The sequence below is a fragment of the Tiliqua scincoides genome, chromosome 9 (genome assembly GCF_035046505.1).
Source record: "Tiliqua scincoides isolate rTilSci1 chromosome 9, rTilSci1.hap2, whole genome shotgun sequence".
NCBI classification, from domain to species: Eukaryota; Metazoa; Chordata; class Lepidosauria; order Squamata; family Scincidae; genus Tiliqua; species Tiliqua scincoides.
In genome coordinates, this window is record NC_089829.1 from 47,596,077 (window position 1) to 47,617,583 (window position 21,507).

At 47.6% G+C, this 21,507-nt stretch overlaps 1 protein-coding gene across 1 annotated transcript in view; it reads right to left on the reverse strand.

Moving 5' to 3' along the window:
- Positions 1–1,533: 1,533 nt before the first annotated feature.
- The window catches only part of HSF4 (heat shock transcription factor 4), a 28,773-nt gene continuing 8,799 nt past the window's right edge, over positions 1,534–21,507 (reverse strand). The window contains exons 6-12 of the mRNA XM_066637433.1: positions 20,405–20,469; positions 16,471–16,570; positions 13,147–13,271; positions 4,974–5,079; positions 4,458–4,523; positions 2,685–2,790; positions 1,534–1,616 (exon numbers count right to left, since the gene is read on the reverse strand). Of these exons, the coding sequence (XP_066493530.1) occupies positions 2,731–2,790; positions 4,458–4,523; positions 4,974–5,079; positions 13,147–13,271; positions 16,471–16,570; positions 20,405–20,469 (522 nt within the window). The 3' untranslated portion in view covers positions 1,534–1,616; positions 2,685–2,730. The remainder of the gene's footprint in view (positions 1,617–2,684; positions 2,791–4,457; positions 4,524–4,973; positions 5,080–13,146; positions 13,272–16,470; positions 16,571–20,404; positions 20,470–21,507) is intronic.

Sequence of the window (21,507 nt, forward strand, 5' to 3'; positions counted from 1 at the left end):
GAGCAAGGCCAGGTATGTTATCCTGAATTACTAGCTGGATGGGTGGGCAGCATGCCTGCCCTGACTGATGCCAGACACCACTTTTGTTCATAGCAGAAACATAACTCAAAGGGGGGAAAAAGAGGATTGTCAAATTAAATGAGAAAAGAAAAACTTTTACTGATCACACCCTGTAAAACTTTACAAATGTACAGCATAGTGCAAGTTGCAGGCTCAGCGCATCAACTTCAAACAAAAAAGCAATCGGGTGGCATTTCTTGGTTATCGCATAGTTTGCCTGCCTCCCCTGCTGCAAGAGAGGCCTGGAAGCAGATATTCTTTTTCTGTTGATTTCAGAGTGGAACAGTGCCCCTGCCGCTGCCCCCCCCAAATAAGACCCTGCAGAAACCAGGTATCAAAATTACTTTACAAGCCTCACTTGCCTAAAAGTTTGGAAGCTAATTTTCTTAGTTAATTGGAAAAAGGAAAAATGTGTGCAACTACAACATGGCAAAAGCACAAATGGACCTAGAAAAATGTGAAGAACTTTATTCTTAACATTCTAAGGACTACTCACTCAAGTCATTGATCACAAAATTAGATGTGTACATCTCCAATTCCTGCCATTCCAATTGTCTTGCCTGTCCTGTTTCAGCTATAAAGGCACTGTAAGTGGATGGATGAGAGTTCCTTTAAGCAAAAGGGCCTTAGCGTAGATCCTGACAGTAAACCTGTAGAGTGAAATCCTGGTTTGAAAACTACCATTGCAAATGAAGCTTTATCTTGCTGAGAAATTCAGCTGTCACAACAAGACGACCAATTCAGGGTCCACTCAAGAAAATCATTTAAGACACAAAATGGATATAAACAGAAGCAAAGCATTCACAAGCAGTCATCCCCCCACTATCATACACCATTCGGGCTGTGGAACAAGTTTTACACAAAACCAGCTCCAAAGGAGCAGTGCCTGTTCATGCTACAATAATGAAACATTGAGGACAGGGCAATGGCAAAGAATATTCCCTGCAGATGGATCCTGGGAAGGTTTGGACCTCTTTATTGAGGTACAAAATTCCCCATAAGAAAATCTAGGTGTATAGTATCGTACGGGAACAAAGGAGTGACAAATTGGAGGTACAGAGTTTGCCCCCTACTCCAATTTTCAATACATAATAAAACACGAAAAAATATCCAGTTACTTCCAGCATAATCTGATATGATGCCAGTTCCAGAAAGCTAGATAATCCCCATTCATGACTTCAGAAGAGAAGCAGTGAAAACAAGGGATGGTGTCTAATTGCAACAGATTTTGACAGAAAAAGCAACACTGTCACATTTGTGCATCTCCTGACAGTGACTGCCTTCTGCTCCTTACTTTTAGATGGGCAAATGTTCATATGAGAGGAAGAGACACAATAGTCTTATCAAGCTAAGCAAAAGATCACTCAGTGTTCTCATATAAAGGAGTCCGATGTAATGGGATGCTTTCTCCTGAAGTCCACGAAGGATGAGAAGGAAACTGCATTTCCAGATTAAATGCAGAGTTGAACTTTAAGGTACATTCAAAATGGTGCCCTCCAAAGTTGTTTTGGTGGCCACTGGAGGTGCTCAGGTGTTTTCCAGAACAACCTTTCTCCCTAGGAATGTAACAGAAAATAGAGAATGTTTCTACTAACATCAGTTAGGAAATCTTTTCTAAGTGAGATACGATGACTGTAAACATTTTCTCAGAAGAGAAGCACGGCAACAGCATATGCAAAAAAGATCCTGCCATTTTAGACCACAAACTAAACATGAACCAGCAGTGAGATGCAGATGCAGTATTGGGCTGCCTTGATAAAGGAATGAGTCCAGAGATCCTAAGTAGCCATTCCACTTTATTCTGCTCTTGCCAGATCCCACTTGAATATGTGTCCACTTCTGGGTACCCCATGTTAAGGAGGACACCGGTACTCTCAAACAGGTTTGGAGGACAACAAAAGATAGTGAGAAATCTAGAAACCAAGTTATATCAGGGACAGTAATAAGAGCACAGCCCACCACTCTTCTCCCCTGCTCTCCTCCCTCCGACTCCCTTAATCAAAGAAAGGGGTGGAAAAGCATTAACATGGAGGAAATGGGAGGCTAGAGAGTCATAGATCTGATGGAAACCAGGCATAGTCTAGCTCAGGGGTGTCAAACTCATTTCATACCGAGGGCCGAACAGCATTCATGATACCTGCTGAGGGCCAGAAGTGATGTAATTAGGCAGGAAGTGATGTCATTAAACTGTTCATAACCAAAAATAAGCACTTTTTCTCACTTAGAAACTCATTAGCTGCAGATGACAGAAGAGAAAATGCACAAATCTTGATCATATTTCAAGATATAAGACAGCCCAATTTTCAAGTGGGCTTCCCTTACAGCAGTAACACCTCAGCATTGCTCAGCAGCTGAGAGCATGAGGGCCAGATAAAAAGCTTCCGCGGCCTGCATCTGGCCCCCGGGCCTTATGTTTGACACCCCTGGTCTAGCTCATCACACTCCTCCACACTTCCACTTCCACTCCCCTTTTCTAAGCCAGGGAGTGGTGGGAAGAAAACAGGATGGCATATCAGAATTGGGCACCCTGTCACACACATCAAGAGGTTTTTGGAATAATGGAGGATCTGTCACTCGACATGAAACTAGGGGTATGTATTTGCAGAGTCAGCAATTGGTGGTACCTGAGCATAGTTGTTAGAGTGAGGATTCAGCACTTGGAAGGACATCTTATTTGCATTCTTCTCCAGATCCACAGGGGGCTTCTGCATCTTGATGCAAAAGTACAAACTACGGCAATATACAATTACACAAAGACAGAAAGGGTCAGGAAGCATTTCAGACAATGGTGTTCTCAATAATCCTTGTAAGAACTGTGCAGGATAAGTCAGTTTTATGCATTCTAGCACATATCCTGAGTCTGCTTCCCAAGGGCCTTTTAGCACTGCTGAAGCAGGTCTCTTCCACAGTCAGCTGAAAACAGTTTAAAAATGCTGCTTCCACACAGACACACACTTAACACTAGGCACCATCCCCCAAAACAATCAAGGCAATGCCCATCTCAATTGCCAAAACCTAATATTAATTCCAAAAGGGAACTATTATGGACTAACAGCCCAGTCCTATGTTCCCCAGTGTCCACTGGTGCAGCAGCACCAAAGCAGCTACCACGGTATCCAGCAGGTGCCAGGAGGCTGCCAGAAGTCTCCTCAGGGGAAGGGGATTCGTTTGGATACAGGGGATTTGTCCCCTTCCCCCGAGGAGACTCCTGGCAGCTTCCTGGCACCCGCTGGATACCGCGGTAGCTGCTTTGGTGCTGCTACACCAGTGGGCACTGGAAAACATGGGTCTGGACTGTTAGTCAACTGACCATAATAGTTTCGTCCCCTTCCCTTGAGGAAAGCCGTGGCATGGCAATGGGACTCCTGCTGTCTGCAATGGCTATTTTGCCAGCACAGGCACGAGAGTCTCCTTGTTGGGTCTTCTGGCCCAACACAGAGTTGAGGATCTGCTGGAGCAGAGCTCCGCCCATCCCACCCCCTCCCACCCCAGTTACTCCCCCTGCCCTGGCCTCGTTCCACCCTGCCCTCCAGACGTTACCTCCAGAGGTGGCACTCCTTCCTCCTGCTGGCGCTGGACCTGGTGCCTGCATGGCACGGGCCCAGAGCCAGTGCTCCCTACTCTCTGGGTAACATAAATGTGCTGTATGGCACATTTATGGCATCTAGCACTAGCATTGGGAGAGTTTAGAATTGGGCCCTGGCTCAGAGGCTGGTGCAGGAATCTACTGGAGGCAAAACGAACACAGCTTAGTGAGGGGGAGAAGAACTTTCAGGCACAGGAAAGGGGGCAGGATTTTTAGTGTAAGGAAAATTTAGGTGTCTGAAGAGAGTTCTGTCTGAGTCCCTGGAGCATACAGGTGAATGTGTTTCTAGCCAAACCACTACCCAATAAAAGTATGTTTGACTTTGGGGGGTCCGGTGACAAAAGCCCTGTGGGGGGGGGGGGTTGATGGCATGCTCTCTCCCCCCACCCATGATTTGGCAAATGTGTGTACACACCAGCCACCCTTTTCCTTGGTTCCCAGAAACTGCTATACATAGCTACAAATGCTAGACACTTGCCTAGTTAGTGCTGAGCACCTTGTTAAAACTTTCTCAGCTGGGCACCCAATGGGGAGCAGGTGGCCAAAGCCAGCTCTCCTCTTTTTTTCCCATGCACTACTAACAATTGTTAGGTGACCTATGCCCAGATACTGTGCCCAAGCACCAAAGAGGGAAGGTGGTGGTACACTACTGCTCCATTCACCAAATAAGCAGCCCCCCAACCCTGGTGTATTGGGGGGTAGCAGAGACCAGAGCAGACCCTCACTGCCTCAGGGCTAAACTGGGCATGGGTAGAGACCCACCCACCCACCCCAAAATCCCATTTAGACATTCACCCCTTCCCTTCCTTACCGAGGACAAATTCGCCTCCACGTCATTCAAATTCCAATCACTGGCAGAAATACTGGGGCTGAAGACCTGATGGAAACAAGTTGTGCCTCCTTAAAAGCCTCCTTAAAACAAGGGGCTCCTCCACCTCCCAAAACTAAAAACAGAACTGCTGACTGTCAATTTCCACCCAAGTTTTTGTAGGCTTGTTCTGGGTCTCAGCAGGTTGGCTTGGAAGGCCCACCTCCATCCACAAGGAAGAGAGGGCAGAGCAAAAGAAAATGTGCACCAGACAGGAGTGGTGGGCAGAGGGTCGAAGCCCTTCCCATTTTTACCTTTTAGACCCAGAAGCTCATTTCAATGCCACTGAATAATCAGACCACTTTTGAACCTGGAAGATTCATTTACACGACCACAGCTAGTAACAGCCATTGACAGACTTCTCTTGCATTAACATTTCATCTCAAAGTGGTCTCCAGGAAGTTTAAATAGACATGAATAATGAGCAAACAAGTATCACGGATTTAAAAAAAAACTTACATCTAAAGTATTGGCAGCTTCTAGATTGTACTGTTGACTTCTCAGGAGGATCTGAAGCCCTTCTAGATTCAAATCAGTACTGTCCAGCGAATCTGAAATTTCTGTCCTAAGAAAAGCACAAAAAGAATATCTGTCATTGGGAGTCAAATAAGAAATTTCATTCTCTCTGTCTCTTTAAATATTACACAGAGGGGTCCACAAAACAGAACAAGACTCCAACAGGGGAAGCTTTAGCTCTTTGCCCCCAAGATGGTTCCCATGCCAATCATGTCCCACTATTTTTTCCCCAGTTCTTCCACTGAAAGATTCCCCACCCCCTACTGTCATTAACACACAGAAGCAGAGGGGAGGGGAGGGCAATTGGGATCAGAACCACAAGAACAAAAAACTGAAGGTCCCCTTCCTTCCCCCTCATCATGGATTTTCACCTTAGTTCACAACCCTGTGAATGCAATATTTAGCACAAGGACGTGCTATGTATTTGTACGGTTAAGCCCCAAGAAAGTGTCTTTTATATTAACAAATTTCATTTTATCTTCACCAACAGATTATTATTACAAATACTGTATTTCTAGACTGCTTTTCAACAAAAAAAGTTCACAAAGCAGTTCACACAGTGGTCAATCAAATGGTCCCCTGCCCCACAGAGGATCAGTCTAAACCAGGGTAGCCAACCTTTCAACTTTAGGGCTCCTGGAGCTTTGACAATGGTGTAGAGGAGGGAATTTCAGCAGTGACAGCTTGTCATCTGTGAGACCACAAGCTGCACCTGCTAGAATTCCCTCCTCTAATCAATTGTTAAAGGTTGCCCTAAAGGAGCCCTAAAGTTGAAAGGTTGGACACTGTGCTGGGGTGAGAGGGGCAGCTGCTTTTTCCCTGCTAAATATAAAGAGATCCACCAACATTCAGAATCAAGCCTGTTTATTTTCCAGAATCCAGAGGTCTATTTTCCATTTGCTACTTTCCGGAGGTTTCTTTTCCAACCCTGAGCCAGGTGCACATCACTTGGGACCCAGCCAGTCACCAACTGCATCTCTGGAGCTCATGTGATGTGGGTGACTGGTTCTACGCAGAGCTATGATTTTGCCCTGGGGCAACCTGCACATATCAGTATGAAACCACTAAGGGCCCAATCCTAACCCATTTTCCAGTGCCAGTGCCGCTGTGTCAATGGGGTATGCACTGCTTCCTGTGTTGGGGAGGCAGTCAAATAGATCTTCTCAAGGTATGGAAACATTTGTTCCCTTACCTTGGGGCTGCATTGTGGCTACACTAGTGCTGGAAAATTGGATAGGATTGGGCCCTAAGTTACTATGGATCAGAGATTCAACTGCAAAACAGGCCAGCAGAGTAGCCCAAAGGGAACCAACTGAAGTTGCAATGCTACAATACTGAATCCCCTCAGAATAAAGTTGCATTGAAAACAACTGAATTACTTTGAAGTGATTGTGAGGAGCTCCAGAAGGATCTCTCCAGACTGGCAGAATGGGCAGCAAAATGGCAGATGCGCTTCAATGTCAGTAAGTGTAAAGTCATGCACATTGGGGCAAAAAATCAAAACTTTAGATATAGGCTGATGGGTTCTGAGCTGCCTGTGACAGATCAGGAGAGAGATCTTGGGGTGGTGGTGGACAGGTCGATGAAAGTGTCGACCCAATGTGCGGCGGCAGTGAAGAAGGCCAATTCTATGCTTGGGATCATTAGGTAGGGTATTGAGAACAAAACGGCTAGTATTATAATGCCGTTGTACAAATCGATGGTAAGGCCACACCTGGAGTATTGTGTCTAGTTCTGGTCGCCGCATCTCAAAAAAGACATAGTGAAAATGGAAAAGGTGCAAAAGAGAGCGACTAAGATGATTACGGGGCTGGGGCACCTTCCTTATGAGGAAAGGCTACAGCGTTTGGGCCTCTTCAGCCTAGAAAAGAGACGCCTGAGGGGGGACATGATTGAGACATACAAAATTATGCAGGGGATGGACAGAGTGGATAGGGAGATGCTTTTTACACTCTCACATAACACCAGAACCAGGGGACATCCACTCAAATTGAGTGTTGGGCGGGTTAGGACAGACAAAAGAAAATATTTCTTTACTCAGCGTGTGGTCGGTCTGTGGAACTCCTTGCCACAGGATGTGGTGACGGCATCTGGCCTGGACGCCTTTAAAAGGGTATTGGACAAGTTTCTGGAGGAAAAATCCATTATGGGGTACAAGCCATGATGTGTATGCGCAACCTCTTGATTTTAGAAATGGGTTATGTCAGAATGCCAGATGCAAGGGAGGGCACCAGGATGAGGTCTGTTGTTATCTGGTGTGCTCCCTGGGGCATTTGGTGGGCTGCTGTGAGATACAGGAAGCTGGACTAGATGGGCCTATGGCCTGATCCAGTGGGGCTGTTCTTATGTTCTTAACTACAATTCCCAGAAGGCCTTGCAGGTCTCTTGTTATCTGGTGTGCTCCCTGGGGCATTTGGTGGGCCGCTGTGAGATACAGGAAGCTGGACTAGATGGGCCTATGGCCTGATCCAGTGGGGCTGTTCTTATGTTCTTAACTACAATTCCCAGAAGGCCTTGCAGGTCTCTTGTTATCTGGTGTGCTCCCTGGGGCATTTGGTGGGCCGCTGTGAGATACAGGAAGCTGGACTAGATGGGCCTATGGCCTGATCCAGTGGGGCTGTTCTTATGTTCTTAACTACAATTCCCAGAATGCCTTGCAGGTCTCTTGTTATCTGGTGTGCTCCCTGGGGCATTTGGTGGGCCGCTGTGAGATACAGGAAGCTGGACTAGATGGGCCTATGGCCTGATCCAGTGGGGCTGTTCTTATGTTCTTAACTACAATTCCCAGGAAGCCTTGCAGGTCTCTTGTTATCCGGTGTGCTCCCTGGGGCATTTGGTGGGCCGCTGTGAGATACAGGAAGCTGGACTAGATGGGCCTATGGCCTGATCCAGTGGGGCTGTTCTTATGTTCTTAACTACAATTCCCAGGAAGCCTTGCAGGTCTCTTGTTATCTGGTGTGCTCCCTGGGGCATTTGGTGGGCCGCTGTGAGATACAGGAAGCTGGACTAGATGGGCCTATGGCCTGATCCAGTGGGGCTGTTCTTATGTTCTTAACTACAATTCCCAGGAGGCCTTGCAGGTCTCTTGTTATCTGATGTGCTCCCTGGGGCATTTGGTGGGCCGCTGTGAGATACAGGAAGCTGGACTAGATGGGCCTATGGCCTGATCCAGTGGGGCTGTTCTTATGTTCTTATGAAGTAAATCTACGAAGAATTGTTCTACTACTATCGATCTTACACATGAACAAAGCTAGAAAAAAGGTTGAAAAATAGGCAATTAGCACAGCACCAAACATGGCAGAGAAGACAGCTTACAATCATAAAACCACTATCATAATACCAAACACCACGTTAATAATGGAAACAGGCATAATAAACAAACTGAGAGCAATAAGCGATAAGGGGCAGCAGCTCAACAGAAATACCTTCCTAGAAAGGCTTTTCATTGCATGGCGAAAGGACAGGCCTTAAGGGGAGAGGAATCTTTTTTTAATGCTGCTGCTGGCCGCTATCTGGCTGTTGTTGTGTGCAGATATTTTATAGTTATGTGCATTTTATAGGTGATGTATTTTGATTCGTTGGATGCCCTTCGGGAAGAAAGGCGGGATAAAAATTGAATAAATAAAATTATACCCTCAGAAGGCTGTGACCAAAAGGCCCCCTCATGTATCTCCCCACAAACAGACTTCAGAAAGAAGGGGGAACACAGAGTAAAGTAGGCCGATGCAGGGAAAATCAGTCCCTCTGTCCTGGTTCCAGACCATTTACTTGCTGCTGTTAGCACAACTGGGACTAAACCACCTTTGCTGATCTGTTGCAAGTCATTCAAGATCCTACCAGCAGATCCTGATCTACTGTACTTTATGTCTGCCCCAGATTACAGATTAGGCCAGGGCTTCTCAAACTAGGGCACTGCAACACCCCAGCCTGAGGGCCCTGACCGCTGCCCCCTTAAGGGGCAGGGGGGAGACAGCAATGCGATCCCCAGGATCGTGTCACTAACAGGGGAGCAAGGACTGTCATTTATTTACCAGTCCCTGCAGTAGCCTCCCGGGGGTGCGGGAGGTTGGGGGGCTGCCTCCCCCCACCCCCACAAAGACTTATTAGGTTGATTAGGCTGAGAGGGGTTAACTGGCCCAGGGGGTACCCAGGAGGCATCACAGCCAGTTGGGTTTTGAACACTTGGGTGTCTTCCCTCCCCACCAGCAGATTTTAACCAGATGGTGGCTAAAACCCATAAATTGGTTCAGCAAACTGTATCACCAGCACAGCCAGGATACTAATAAGTAGAAGGCAAGGGATTTGGCAAGTAAAGTTTTAAAATGTGTTTGGGCACAAACCTCTAGAGTAGGGCTACCCAAACCCAGGCCCAGCGGCCATCAGGGACCCCCAATCTGGCCCATAGGGAGCTTCCAGTCTCCAATGAGCCTCTGGCCCTTCAGAGACTTGCTGGAGCCCGCACTGGCCCGACACAACTACTCTTAGCACAAGGGCCAACTGTTTGATCTCTGGAGCAAGCTGCGGGCCAAGGCTCCCTCCTTTAATTGTTGTTTCATGTTTGTGAAGCAGCAGTGGCAGCAAAGGAAAGGCTTTGCACAAGATCTTTTATCATTGAGCTATCGTGAGACCTTCATTCATTAATATAAGTTTCATCTCTAATATATTCATTTATATAAATTTAATCAAATTTTAAATGTAAATTAATTCTTTTTTCCGGCCCCCAACACAGTATCAGAGAGATTATGCATCCCTCCTGCCAAAAAGTCTGGACACCCCTGCTTTAGAGGAATAAAGCACTCTTTTGCTTCCTTTAAAGGAATACTGGAACAAAGCATAGCAGTATTTTATTCTACAAAGATTAACAGCACACTCCATTGCATGTCTACTTAGAAGAAAGCCACAGTGAGTTCAAAATGACTTGCACCAAGTGTGTAGGATTGCAGCCCAAAGGTCAACCAGGCATGCTCCTAGTTGCGCAATGTGGCTGGAGGGGGCAGTTTTCTTTTTATAAAGAGCAAGTGTGGGCCACAAAATGTAGCAAAACCACGGGGATTTTCAACAGAAGTACCTCAGAACTCTGAAAAAGCAAGGGAGTCTCTAGCCCACCACCCTTCCCTCCGCCACACCACCCCCTGCCCCACTCCCTTTTCCACTGGCAGGCCAGAGTGAGTCAATGACAGGAAACAACTTTTTGCACAGAACTGTAACTTATGTTTGCCTGCATGTAATTGCACATTGCAGCTGATAATACGCCTTTTATGAAAGCATATTCACAGTAGATCCCCTGGGGCTGGGGATAAGAATAGGCCCTCAGTTTGGCTGTACTTGTCGTAAGAGGCGACTAAACAGCCACCGGGTAGATGGGGCTCGTCAGCCTGAGAAGGCAGCTCATCTGAGAGAAGGAAAACTCTGACCCCAAACCTCCACTGCCTTGTGGCTACATCCAGTTATGGAAGAGGCTTCAGGAGTCAACCTCGAGGCAAAATCCGGAGCCGGAGTCCCTGAGGCAGTTCATGGCTGAACACAGTCACGTTCTGGCAACTCCTGCGACGTCGCTAGAACCAACCGTATTGGCCTCTGCCTTTCCATTGGACCATTTCAGCGACGTGGAGAGGGGGGATTTGCTGCATGGGTAACAGCCTATCCTCCATACCTACTTTACCCAGGCTTCGCGCACTGGAGAGGACACTCTGTTCCAGAGCATGACACCATAGTCTTCCGAGACTAAAGGATGCCAACATATTCACAGTAGACTACTGGTGGCTGCATGTGCGGTGTGTGTGCAACCCAACCCAGCAGTCGCTTCACCTAAGAAGGTGTGCAGCAGTGGGCAGGGCTGGGGGGGAGAGGGCGGTCACACATCATTGCAAGACCACCAGGCTCAGCAGACAAGTCAGAGTGTGGCAGGGGAGGACTCCTGGCTTAGGGGCGGAGAGAGCAGGGCAGCTGCTCTAGGGACAAGAACCAGGCGCGCAGGTTTCTCTGTCCTTCTGGCATCAGAGTCCTTTTCTTTCTTACACTGAAAGCAGCTGTGATACTAGCCAATGCTGAAATGCACAGAGGTGTTCCTTCCCTCACCTGTCTGGAGGTGTCCTTCCTCTTCTTTCCTGTGGCTGGAAAGCCTGGGCACTCTCAGGCTGGGGCACAGCGCTGTTCCCTTGGCCATTCAGCACAGACTGAACCATTGCAACAGGCAGCACAGGAGGGTCAGAGCAGGCACCACAGCCCACCGAGGGGACTGCAGCTTCTGTGGCAGCGGCTTTCGTCCTGGGACTAATGGGCTCTTCCTTGATTAGCAGGAGGCCTGTCTCCCTGAACCAAAGAAAAGTTTCAGCACCTGTGATCAATGTCCTGTTCTCCCCCGCCCCATTTTGCTTCACTTCTAGACATTTCTAGTTTCGCCCCATTATCTTAGGATCTCTTCTCAGTATATTTCTTTAACAGATTGTTCCTGAACAGCCATGTATGGCTGGATGAGTCTGGCACACTCTAGGTCTGGGCTTACCCCCCTCAGGGACAACAGTTGCTAGCCAACCCTCTGCTGGAACTGACATGTGCCCACCAACTGGGCAGTTTATCCTTTTACCTGCATAAGTAAAGGAACGAGATGAAGAGGCCTGGTTTCCCCTTATCCAATTAGATAACCCCATGACGTCAGTCCCAGGATTCTCTAGATCAAGCAGAAGGGCGATTGGGGGCGTTTCACTAGGTCAACAGTCCACACCCTGGAATCAACAACCAGTCAGCCTGTGAGAGGCACACTCAGTCACTCAGATAAGTGCAGAAGTCCCAGGAAAGTGGGCTGACATAAGTAGACAGTCATAGGGACTCTATTCTAGGGACTAGAATAGGGACTCGAGCCAAATGTGTTTTGGGAAGCAATTGTTTTACTTGGACCGTCCACCCCTAGCCAGTCTGCAAACCTCTCTGATGAGGCAGTGGATTTTCTCTGGCGCAGCTATCTCGGTCCCCCTGCTGGGCATTACTAGTTATTTTGTGCACAACAAGCAACAAAGAGGTGGACTAGTGTTGCAGTAAGCGCTGTTTGGGCTTAACAGCCAAGGTCTACAAAAAATTCATTTCCTAATCTCAAAGGACTAGAGCTGAGAACCACAGACCCTTTGTCTCACCCCAGAGCAGCTACAATAATAGTCCACTGATCTTGCTCCCCGTGTGTTCCTTAAAGGACTACACGCTTTCTTTCCGCAACCCAGTTTTTTTCCTGTTCTGAACTCCTGGATCCCAGCCTTTCTAAGGGCTGGTATCGAAGCACTGCTCATGCTCAAAGTCTCCTCCTTCCTATTCATTTTGTTATGGTGTTTTCGTATTCTCACTCGTTTCTCTTAAATTTGTGTGTGGTATTGGGTAATTATGAAGAATATTTGTGTACATTGGAGTCTTTGCCACATGTTCAGCCACAGCTGATTTGTCAATCTGTAACAACCGACAGTGCTCATGTTCTTTTATCCTGGTGTCCACACTCCTGAATTTTAGGAACAGGGGCAAAGTCCTAGAGTCCGCCCCAAACTTGCTGCCATAGTTTCACTTTGCTTCTCTCTGGGTCCCCTCCCCACCATGCTATTTAATAAGACAAAACCAAAACAGGGCAAGTTACATGTTTAAGGTCACATCTAATCTGATTGCAAAGCACTACATATAGGCCTGTGTTACTGTAGCTGGTAAGTGGTAACAGTCAAAGCAGACAATACACACAAGCACACCCAGCAGGAATCTGGCAGCCCTTTTAAAGTCAGAAAGACAAACAGCCAGACACAGAGAGACAATGCAAGAGAGAAGCAGGAGGCCAGAGCAAAGCTGAAGGCTTTCTGGACCTGGCATCATCATCATCTTCAGTACACTACAACTTTTCCTCCTACGAAGCTCCAAATGCAGTTTGCTCACATTAAAAACTTCTCGGGGGGGGGGGAATGGTTGAGCAGCAAAGAAGGCAAGAAGTGTTCCTTCCCTCCCGCACCACTACTCTGCTCTCCATTCCCCTCCAGGAGCAGCATTTTCTGGTTTCGGAAGAGCACTGCCAAGGTCACGATACACACATCTGCAGGAAATGTTCAGTCTGGCCTTGCGCAGGAGCCTCAAGGCAGCACCAGCATTTTACCTCTCACTGTCAGGTGGTGGCTGCATGACCACAGCATTAGACGGTGCTGTTTCAGTAACGTCCGAGATGATTGGTCCTCCAGCAAGGGCAGGGCTACTTAAGCATGAGGCAGGTTCTGCAGGTGGCTGGAGGAGGATGGAGAAGAGACCATTGTGCAACATGGATGAGGCCAGAAAGCATCACTCATCGTGTTTGCTCTCAGTACAAACTTATGCACATTTGCTAGCTAGCCAAAAGCAGTTCCACTTGGGCCAGAACAAAACATCATAAGACCAGTTCTCAGACAGTCATGCAGAGACATCTATGCAGACCCTTCCCACCAGTTCTACCCCTTCCCCTTGTCATGGCTAACTTGTGTTTTTTCTCCCCCAACTAGGCTCAGGGAGTAGAAAGAAACATAACAATAGGAAAAGCTACCTGGAGAGGGCTTATGTAAGAGAGAATCGGCACTACAACAGGACAGAGATCCCCACTGATTCCTAAGAAGGTCCCCCCCCCCCACTAATTCACTCCTATGTGGAACTATTTATTTTAAACACATTTATATCCTACAATTTCCTATCCTGCAAGGGGAAGCTCAAGGAAGCTCATAATTTTAGACCATTCAACAAAAACAAAATAAATCTAATGCAAAAAACACTATTCAATAAAAAATACAGCAAACTACACAACAGAAGCCAATTAAAACAACCTTACCGCTGGGCCGCCCCCCCCAAGTCTGGGCCAAATGAAAGTGTCTTGACCACCCCCACCACCCTGCAACAATGAAGGAGCCAATCCAACTTCCAGTGGGCTGGTGCCACAACAAAAAGAGCTCCGTCACAGGTGGCTGCTGAGTTTCCACAGGAAACAGACCCTGTCACAGAACCTTTCACAGGACTGGCAGATTCGTGTGGAGAGAGCCAGTCTTCAGGTGGGGCTTCCTCCCAGAGAACTGTACCTTTGGATGGGCAGGCTTAGGGAAGCTTTGTCTGAAGGATACAAGCACACTCTCAAGCAGGACTGCAATCCAGTCACAGCTCAATTCCAGAGCTTTGAACAGCTCACATGCACTTCCCGGAGAGATGCAGAAGAGAAGGCAGAATTTGCCTCTTTCCAAATCAATCACCCTCGGAGAATGCAAAAGATCCTTAGCTGCCTTGTAGCACTAAATCTGCCAGTGTGCTTTATGTCTGAGGGCTCACTCCCCATAAAAGTAGTGGCGCTAGATTAATTCTATGGATATTATTCGTGTACGCAGAATTAATCAGCACATCTGCATGTGCAAACAGACACACGCGCAATGCTGCCAGCCCACCACTTCCTCCTCCTCTCTGTTCTCCTCTTCTTTTTTCAGACAGGCTTTAGGCCACCACAACTTCCTTCTTTTTCAACTCAAGCAAGGGAGGGCAGGCATGGCCGGGGCTGGCACATCTCTTCAGGCACTGAGAAGTCTTGGGCCAGCCTTACATTCCTTCCTGCTCATGAAAAGGGGGCAGCTCTTGCAGCACAAAACTATTTGTGTCTATTCAGAAGCTAGTCCCATTCTGTTCAGTGGAGCTTGTTGGAGTTGATGCAACTCCGTCTGCTGTCCAGAGGGGGCAGGATGCTGTCCAGAAGGGGTCACGAAATGGTCCAGTGACTCTGACCTTTCTACCTGTTCTCTCTGTGATCCTTGTGGGGTGTGGCCCTAACCCTTTATCTTTCCCTTCTCCTCTGAGCACTTCCTCTTGTCCTCTGGCCACCGACCTGTTAAGGTGGGCACACCAGGGCTCTGATGCCCAGGCCATCTTGAGCACAAGGCATGCAGGGCGCTGCAGCTCCAGGGCCTCGCTGTCTCTAAGTGTTAGCTGAACCTCTGATCCTAATCAGATGCTGTAAATACACACTCAATGGAATTTTAAGTAAATAACTTCTTTTTGGCAACTGTAACAAGCCATTGCCTCTGTCTTTTTTCATTGATTAGCAGTCAGCCAGGTGAGAGAGGTTCCCTGGGGTGATACCCAAAGGGGGGGGGGTCTGCTGCTTAAGTTACTCTGCTTTCCCCCCCCCAAGAGGAAACTATTTTTAACTTCCTCCAACAGAGCTTACACCCAGAAAGTGGGTACAGGACTGTAGCCTTGGTGTAGCATTCCAGCTGACAGAGTGAGCTCTGAATTGGACTTCTCCAGTACTAAGCTCTCCCTTGTTGTGAATTCACCAGATGGTCTCAGGCCAGCTATTCACTCTTAGCCTCAGCTCCCCAACTGCTGCAGGGGGAGGGGAAAGAATAGTCTTTACAGAATTGTTTTAAAGAGGACAAGGTAACAGAACTGAAGAATTCTGCATGCCACAAAGCACTATATAAATGTTAAGTACTGTAGTGTTATTCTAGATCAGTGGTTCTCAAACTTTTAGCACCAAGACCCACTTTTTAGAATGTGAATCTGTCAGGACCCACCAGAAGTGGCATAATCAAACAGAATTTTAACAATCCTAGGTTGCAATCCTATGCACACATACCCAGGAGTAAGTTCCATTTACTGTCATTGTTAAAAGCATATATATAGTTAAAAGTACAGATGTGTCACATTTCCCCAAATGCAGTCACATACCATGGTAGCATCAAGTAATATACTAAAAATAAAATATTAAAATTAATGGGGGCCCACTTGAAATTGGTTCACGACGCAACTAGTGAGTCCCAACCCACAGTTTGAGAAACACTGCTCTAGACTGGGGTGCCCAAACCCCGACCCTGGGGCCACTTGTGGCCCTCGAGGATTCCCAATCTGGCCCTCAGGGAGCCCCCAGTCTCCAATGAGCCACTGGCCCTCCAGAGACTTGCTGGAGCCCACACTGGTCTGATGCAACTGCTTTCAGCATGACGGCCAACTGTTCGACTCTCACATGAGCTGCTTGCTGTTTCATGTCTGTGATGCAGTAGCGGCAGCAAAGGAAAGGCCAGCCTTGCTTTGTGCAAGGACTTTCATAGGCCTTGAGCTATTGCAAGACCTTCATTCATTCATATGTTCCATCTCTAATATATTCAATTATGTAAATTTATTCAAATTTGAAATTTAAATTAATTCTTTTTTTCCCGGCCCCCAACACAGTGTCAGAGAGATGATGTGGCCCTCCTGCCAAAAACTTTGGACACCCCTTCTCTGGACAATGGGAGTCATCACTATAGTTTCCACTACTCCTACTAAAAATTAATCAGAAGCACGAAGCCTTTTAATTAACCAACATGCTTTTAACCAATTCATCTACTAAGCACTGCAGTCCTAACAGAAATGCTGAACAGCCACTTCCCGAGAGGAAACCAGAAGAACAGACAATGGTCTGGGCCAAGTCCCAGCTTACCGACTGAATGAAATAGGAATCAGGCACAGGATCCAGAGGCAAAGACCTCCTGAACTTGGACACTTGCGGAGCAGGATTCCCATCATCGAGCATGAGAGGTCTGGGGAGGAAGGAGACTGCAAACACTTCATCCCAGTCACTTGGCAATAAATGCTTCCTTCCCATCCCAAACGATTCCCAAGAATATTCCAAAACTCTGTGTTTCTGTGAATGAATATTAACTTTTTCTGCAGAACGATTCCCAGTTAAACCAGCAAGCACCCAGTCCTTTTCATGTTTCTGCAAGGCAGGGGGCTCAAGGCCCTTCCCCAGCACGTTGAGCCACTTACAGCAGTCGTTTGGGTTAAGGCAGAATTTTTAAATTTAAACCCCACCCTTCACCAACAATTCTCAAGGCAGCTAACCTAATGAAACATCACTTAACACTTCGCCTAAAACTTATCACAAGAAAGAATTCAGAGACGTAATAAATATCTTGGGAGAACAGCAGTTGTTATCCATCACAAGTGTCATGGAACTGGTGGGCCATTGCAATGAGCACTTTAAAACGGTGTCCTCTTCTGTTTAGCAGGAGGAGAGCAACTGTCCAACTTCAACCCCACACGGCGTCTTTTCCAGTGGCTGTGGCTGGTGACTCTTGAGGACTTTTTTAAAGACTCCTTTTGGACCCATCGCTTGACCTATTTTATTATGTCAACTGTTCTGTGAACTACTTTGGTTGAAAAAGGACATTGCTACAGCAATGGCGCCTGGGGCTGTGACGCTGCGTCACTTCTGGGCTCTCCTAGAAGAGAAGGTGGCTGTGGCGGCCATGCCATCTCGCCACCCCATTCCTTTTCCTTGGGAGGTTCAGGAGGCAGTGGCGCGGGCAGTCCATTCCCCAGGAGCTGACAGGTGAATGGATGAGCAAGAGGTGTGCAAAGTTCAGGTGTGGAAAGGCAAGAATGAGCCCTGCCTCCTGGGGAGGGGAGTGGAAGCCTGTCCATTTCACTGGAGGTGCCCCAGGATAAGAAGACCTAGTTCTCCCCTCTCCTCTGCTTGCTGCGGGAGGAGGAGGAGACTGTTCCAGCAAAAATGGGTAGCCTCAGTGTTCACCAAGACATTGAGGCCAATTATTACAAGCTGCAACTTTGGAGAAGAAATACACTAAGAAATTTAAAGAGTTATTTTTGTTCTTGTTGCCAAGTGTCAGCAGGATGTGGCTATGGGGGAGGGCATCACAACAGCTGTTGCATCTCGAGTTGTGTCCCACTACACCACCAAGGTTACATCATCATTGCAACAAGCCCTGTTATGGTGTACTTGTTTCACCACACTGATGTGATGAACAAGAACAGCCCTTGAGACACAGAATGTCCAGAGACAAATTGGCATTTAATGTGCTCTGGAATAAAGGCAGAGTTCAGGACACTGATGTGAATGCGGCATGAGAGAGGGCAGCCTTAAAATCAAATGGCAAGGAAGGGGCTGTAGATTGGGGGGGGAGGCACCTATTTTGCAACCAAGAGGCACCAGTTTCAAACTCTGGCAATTTTGGATAGAGCTAAGACTGACCATCTAGAATCCAGGACAGTCACTGCCAGCCAAGGCTGACTCTGGATAACTTCTTGCCTTTGTACTGCCAAGGCTGAGAAAGCCCCTGCTGAGTTTTGCCACAGGCTATTTGCAGAGTCTGCAGGAAGCACAAATGCTATCAAAACACAACATTGTGTAATCTAGCTGCCCATTGTGGCCAATCACTGGATAGCCCAGGTGGCACTTTGCCACAGAGTGTGCATATGCTATACTTCTAAATTAAAAGGGCAGAGAGGACAAGGGGTCACTGTGGAAAGGGAGGGGCAAGAGAGAGAAACAGAAAAGCCAAGCTGGCAGTCATGGGCCAAATGAACTGTGACAAGCAAAGAACATTCAAAGAGATCTTTCTCAGGAAATGCCATCAGAGGGTTAAGTCCAGACTCTTAGCAAATCTCACAGTGGTTCCAAATCTGAGCACAGACTATTCAGCTTCCCATCTTTGACTCCTATCCATCCCATTTACAGTCACTCTATTCCAGGAGTGCCCAAACCCCGGCCCTGGGGCCACTTGCAGCCCTCGAGGCCTCTCAATGTGGCCCACAGGGATTCCCCAGTCTCCAATGAACCTCTGGCGCTCCGGAGATTTGTTGGAGCCCGCAATGGCCCGACGCAACTGATCTCAGCGTGAGGGTGACTGTTTGACCTCTTGCGTGAGCTGTGGGATGAGGGCTCCCTCCACTGCTTGCTGTTTCATTTCTGTGATGCAGTAGCGGCAGCAAAGGAAAGGCCAGCCCTGCTTTGTGCAAGGCCTTTTATAGGCCTTGAGCTATCGCAAGACCTTCACTCATTCATATAAGTTCATCTTTAATATAGTCATTTATGTGAACTTATGTAAATTTATTCAAATTTTAAATGTAAATTAATTCTTTTTTTCCTGGCCCCCGACACAGTGTCAGAGAGCTGATGTGGCCCTCCTGCCAAAAACTTTGGACACCCCTGTTCTATTCCCATGTGTTGCTCTCTTCTGATTGGAACACTGTTCAGACACAATTCTGGGCATGTATTTAGGTACTAACCACTAGTTAGAGTGGCACCAGCCATCTCTGTTACTTGCACAAAAGAAGGTCCTTCCACTGCTGAGGAAGTCGAGATATTTGATGAACTCTCGTTCCTGGAACAGTCAGAGTGACTTCTAGGCAAACAGCCCTCTCAGAGCCACTGTCCCCACACAGCATATTATGTCCCCCACATTGCAGGGATTCTCCTAGCCGCACAAGGTGATTATGGAGGTGAAAAGGAAGGACACGCAGGGGCTGGCAGATCTGGAGACAACCGTTATATCAGTGCTTAGCAGTCTCACTTGCATTTGCCAGCTCCTGTCTGAACAGATGCCTCTATATTAATTATTCCACGAACTGGTGTTCACACCTCTGTGGACCAGTCAAGACAGACAACCTCCAGCCTAGAGTGGAAGAGGACATGCAGAAGGAAAGGAGAGTTCCAAGCTAGAGCAGCAGTTTCCAAACTGGCCAATTTTTGGTGGTTTGTGAAATTGACAGGGCAGATTATTTGGATCAAGGACTAAACCAGCTGCTACTTGGGGGTGGGGGGATAGCACTGCTGCCCAATCACCATTATAGCCACACTCCTCGGCATCAGGCAGCGGCTTCTGGGGGCTCTAAAAAGTTTGAGAACCACTGAGCTAGAGGTTCTCCAATGTTTTAGCGCAACCACTTTCCTTCACGCCTCTTCATCACTCTGCTCCTTTCAAATGCCCAGAGGAAGAGTGGCAGCAGGTGCCTCCTGCCAACCCAGAGTCTGAGGCAACCTCCTCACTCTGACTCACGGAGAGGCCAGCTCTGATTCTAGTACAATACTTTCCACGCTGGCAGTTGCACAGGACTCAGGAAGGAGTTTTCCAAGACGACCTGGAGATGCCATCAAGGGTCAAGCTTGCAAACCTCTGCATGCTGCTGCCACTGCCTCCACATCACAGGCTTCTGCCTTCCCCCAAACCACCACACCTGGGTGTCCTCAATACCATTCCATAGTCACCTACTAAGACCACCCACGACAAATGGTTCAGCGGTCTCGTCCCAATGGAAAAATATCAGTGTGGATTTCAGTGGAAGCACCTGCCTCCCCTTCAAAACAGTCTCCTTTCAGTCCCTTGAATGGTACCAGAACAAAGCTCACAGCAAGCTGACATCAGGGTTCTCCACAGGCACTGAATGGAGCATGTCAGCAGCTCTGACTCATCAGTTCATCCCATTCATGTTCCCATCACCATGGTGCCAGGTCCGGTGACCACCACGCCACTTGGAGCTGACCTCGGGCGTTTTTCAAAATAAAGAGCCATTCCCCAGCCCGGCCACACAACTAGCTCCTTGCCCAGGCACGTGTCACATGAGGTACTTACAGTTTTCTCTTTATTCCAGCACTGCTGGGGTTGGCTTGGAGCTGGCCAAACAAAAACTGAATCAGCTGTCAGGAAAGAACCAAAGTCAGGTATTCTGTCAGTCACCCCAGTGATTCAGCAGACCACGTCTCCTTTAACACCAGGAGCTTCTGTTTTGCAGCAGGAGGAGAGGCAGAGGACACCCACCTTCCTGAACATCAGCACGAACTCATGCAAAACAGGTGCTCAAATATGAAAACACCCAACACACATTTCCATGAAACTGCTTTCCACTGAATTGGTCCATCTAGAACACCTTCAACAGGTCAGTCAGGGTCCAGAGGCTGGCCGTGACCCTACATCAGGTGGGTCAGCAGGCTGCTGCCACCATGTTATTTTGAAGTTCAGACCCACACAGTTGGAACAGCAGTCAGGGCTGGAAGTCCTCTACGAACTTCTACAGGGACAATATTCTTGCATAGTTAAAGAGAATGTCTCTTTTGCTCTCTCGACTGCATTAACTAGGATTGAACACTTGTATAAAAGTCATGGGGAGACACAAGGGTAACTTCTAAATGCCACATTTCAGCAACAACTCTTATTAAATGTGATGAGAGCACGGCCAGTTTAAGCTTTAGGGACCCAGCACAGCTACGTCAAGTCTAAGAGAACTTACAACATTACCAAACTATTATTCTTTGTTAAGAATGTAGAAATATTTTTCTATTTGCATATATTAATAGGTGAAGGTTTTATTTTGACAGAGTACTGAAAAACTTGAAACTTTCAAGTCTAGAGACCACCTTCATAATGCAAGGCCCTCCACTGTAGCTTACTTAACTTGTGTACAGATCTGGCCCTGGAACACAGGAGAGATTTTTCTCCTGCTCCTCTAATGCTAGGACTTGGGGGTCAGCCTGTAACACCGATCGGCCATAGATTTCAGGACAGACCAAGTCCAGGCCTGCCCAAGTCTACATGCCAAAGGCCGTCCCCTCCCTTAACTGGCAATGCACCCATTTCTGCTCTTTCTACTCCCTAGGCTGGAAAAGAAAGAGGGGGTGGTATGGAACTGTCGAGACACTAACCCAACCACTCTCCTTTCCTTTCTTTTCCAATCCTGG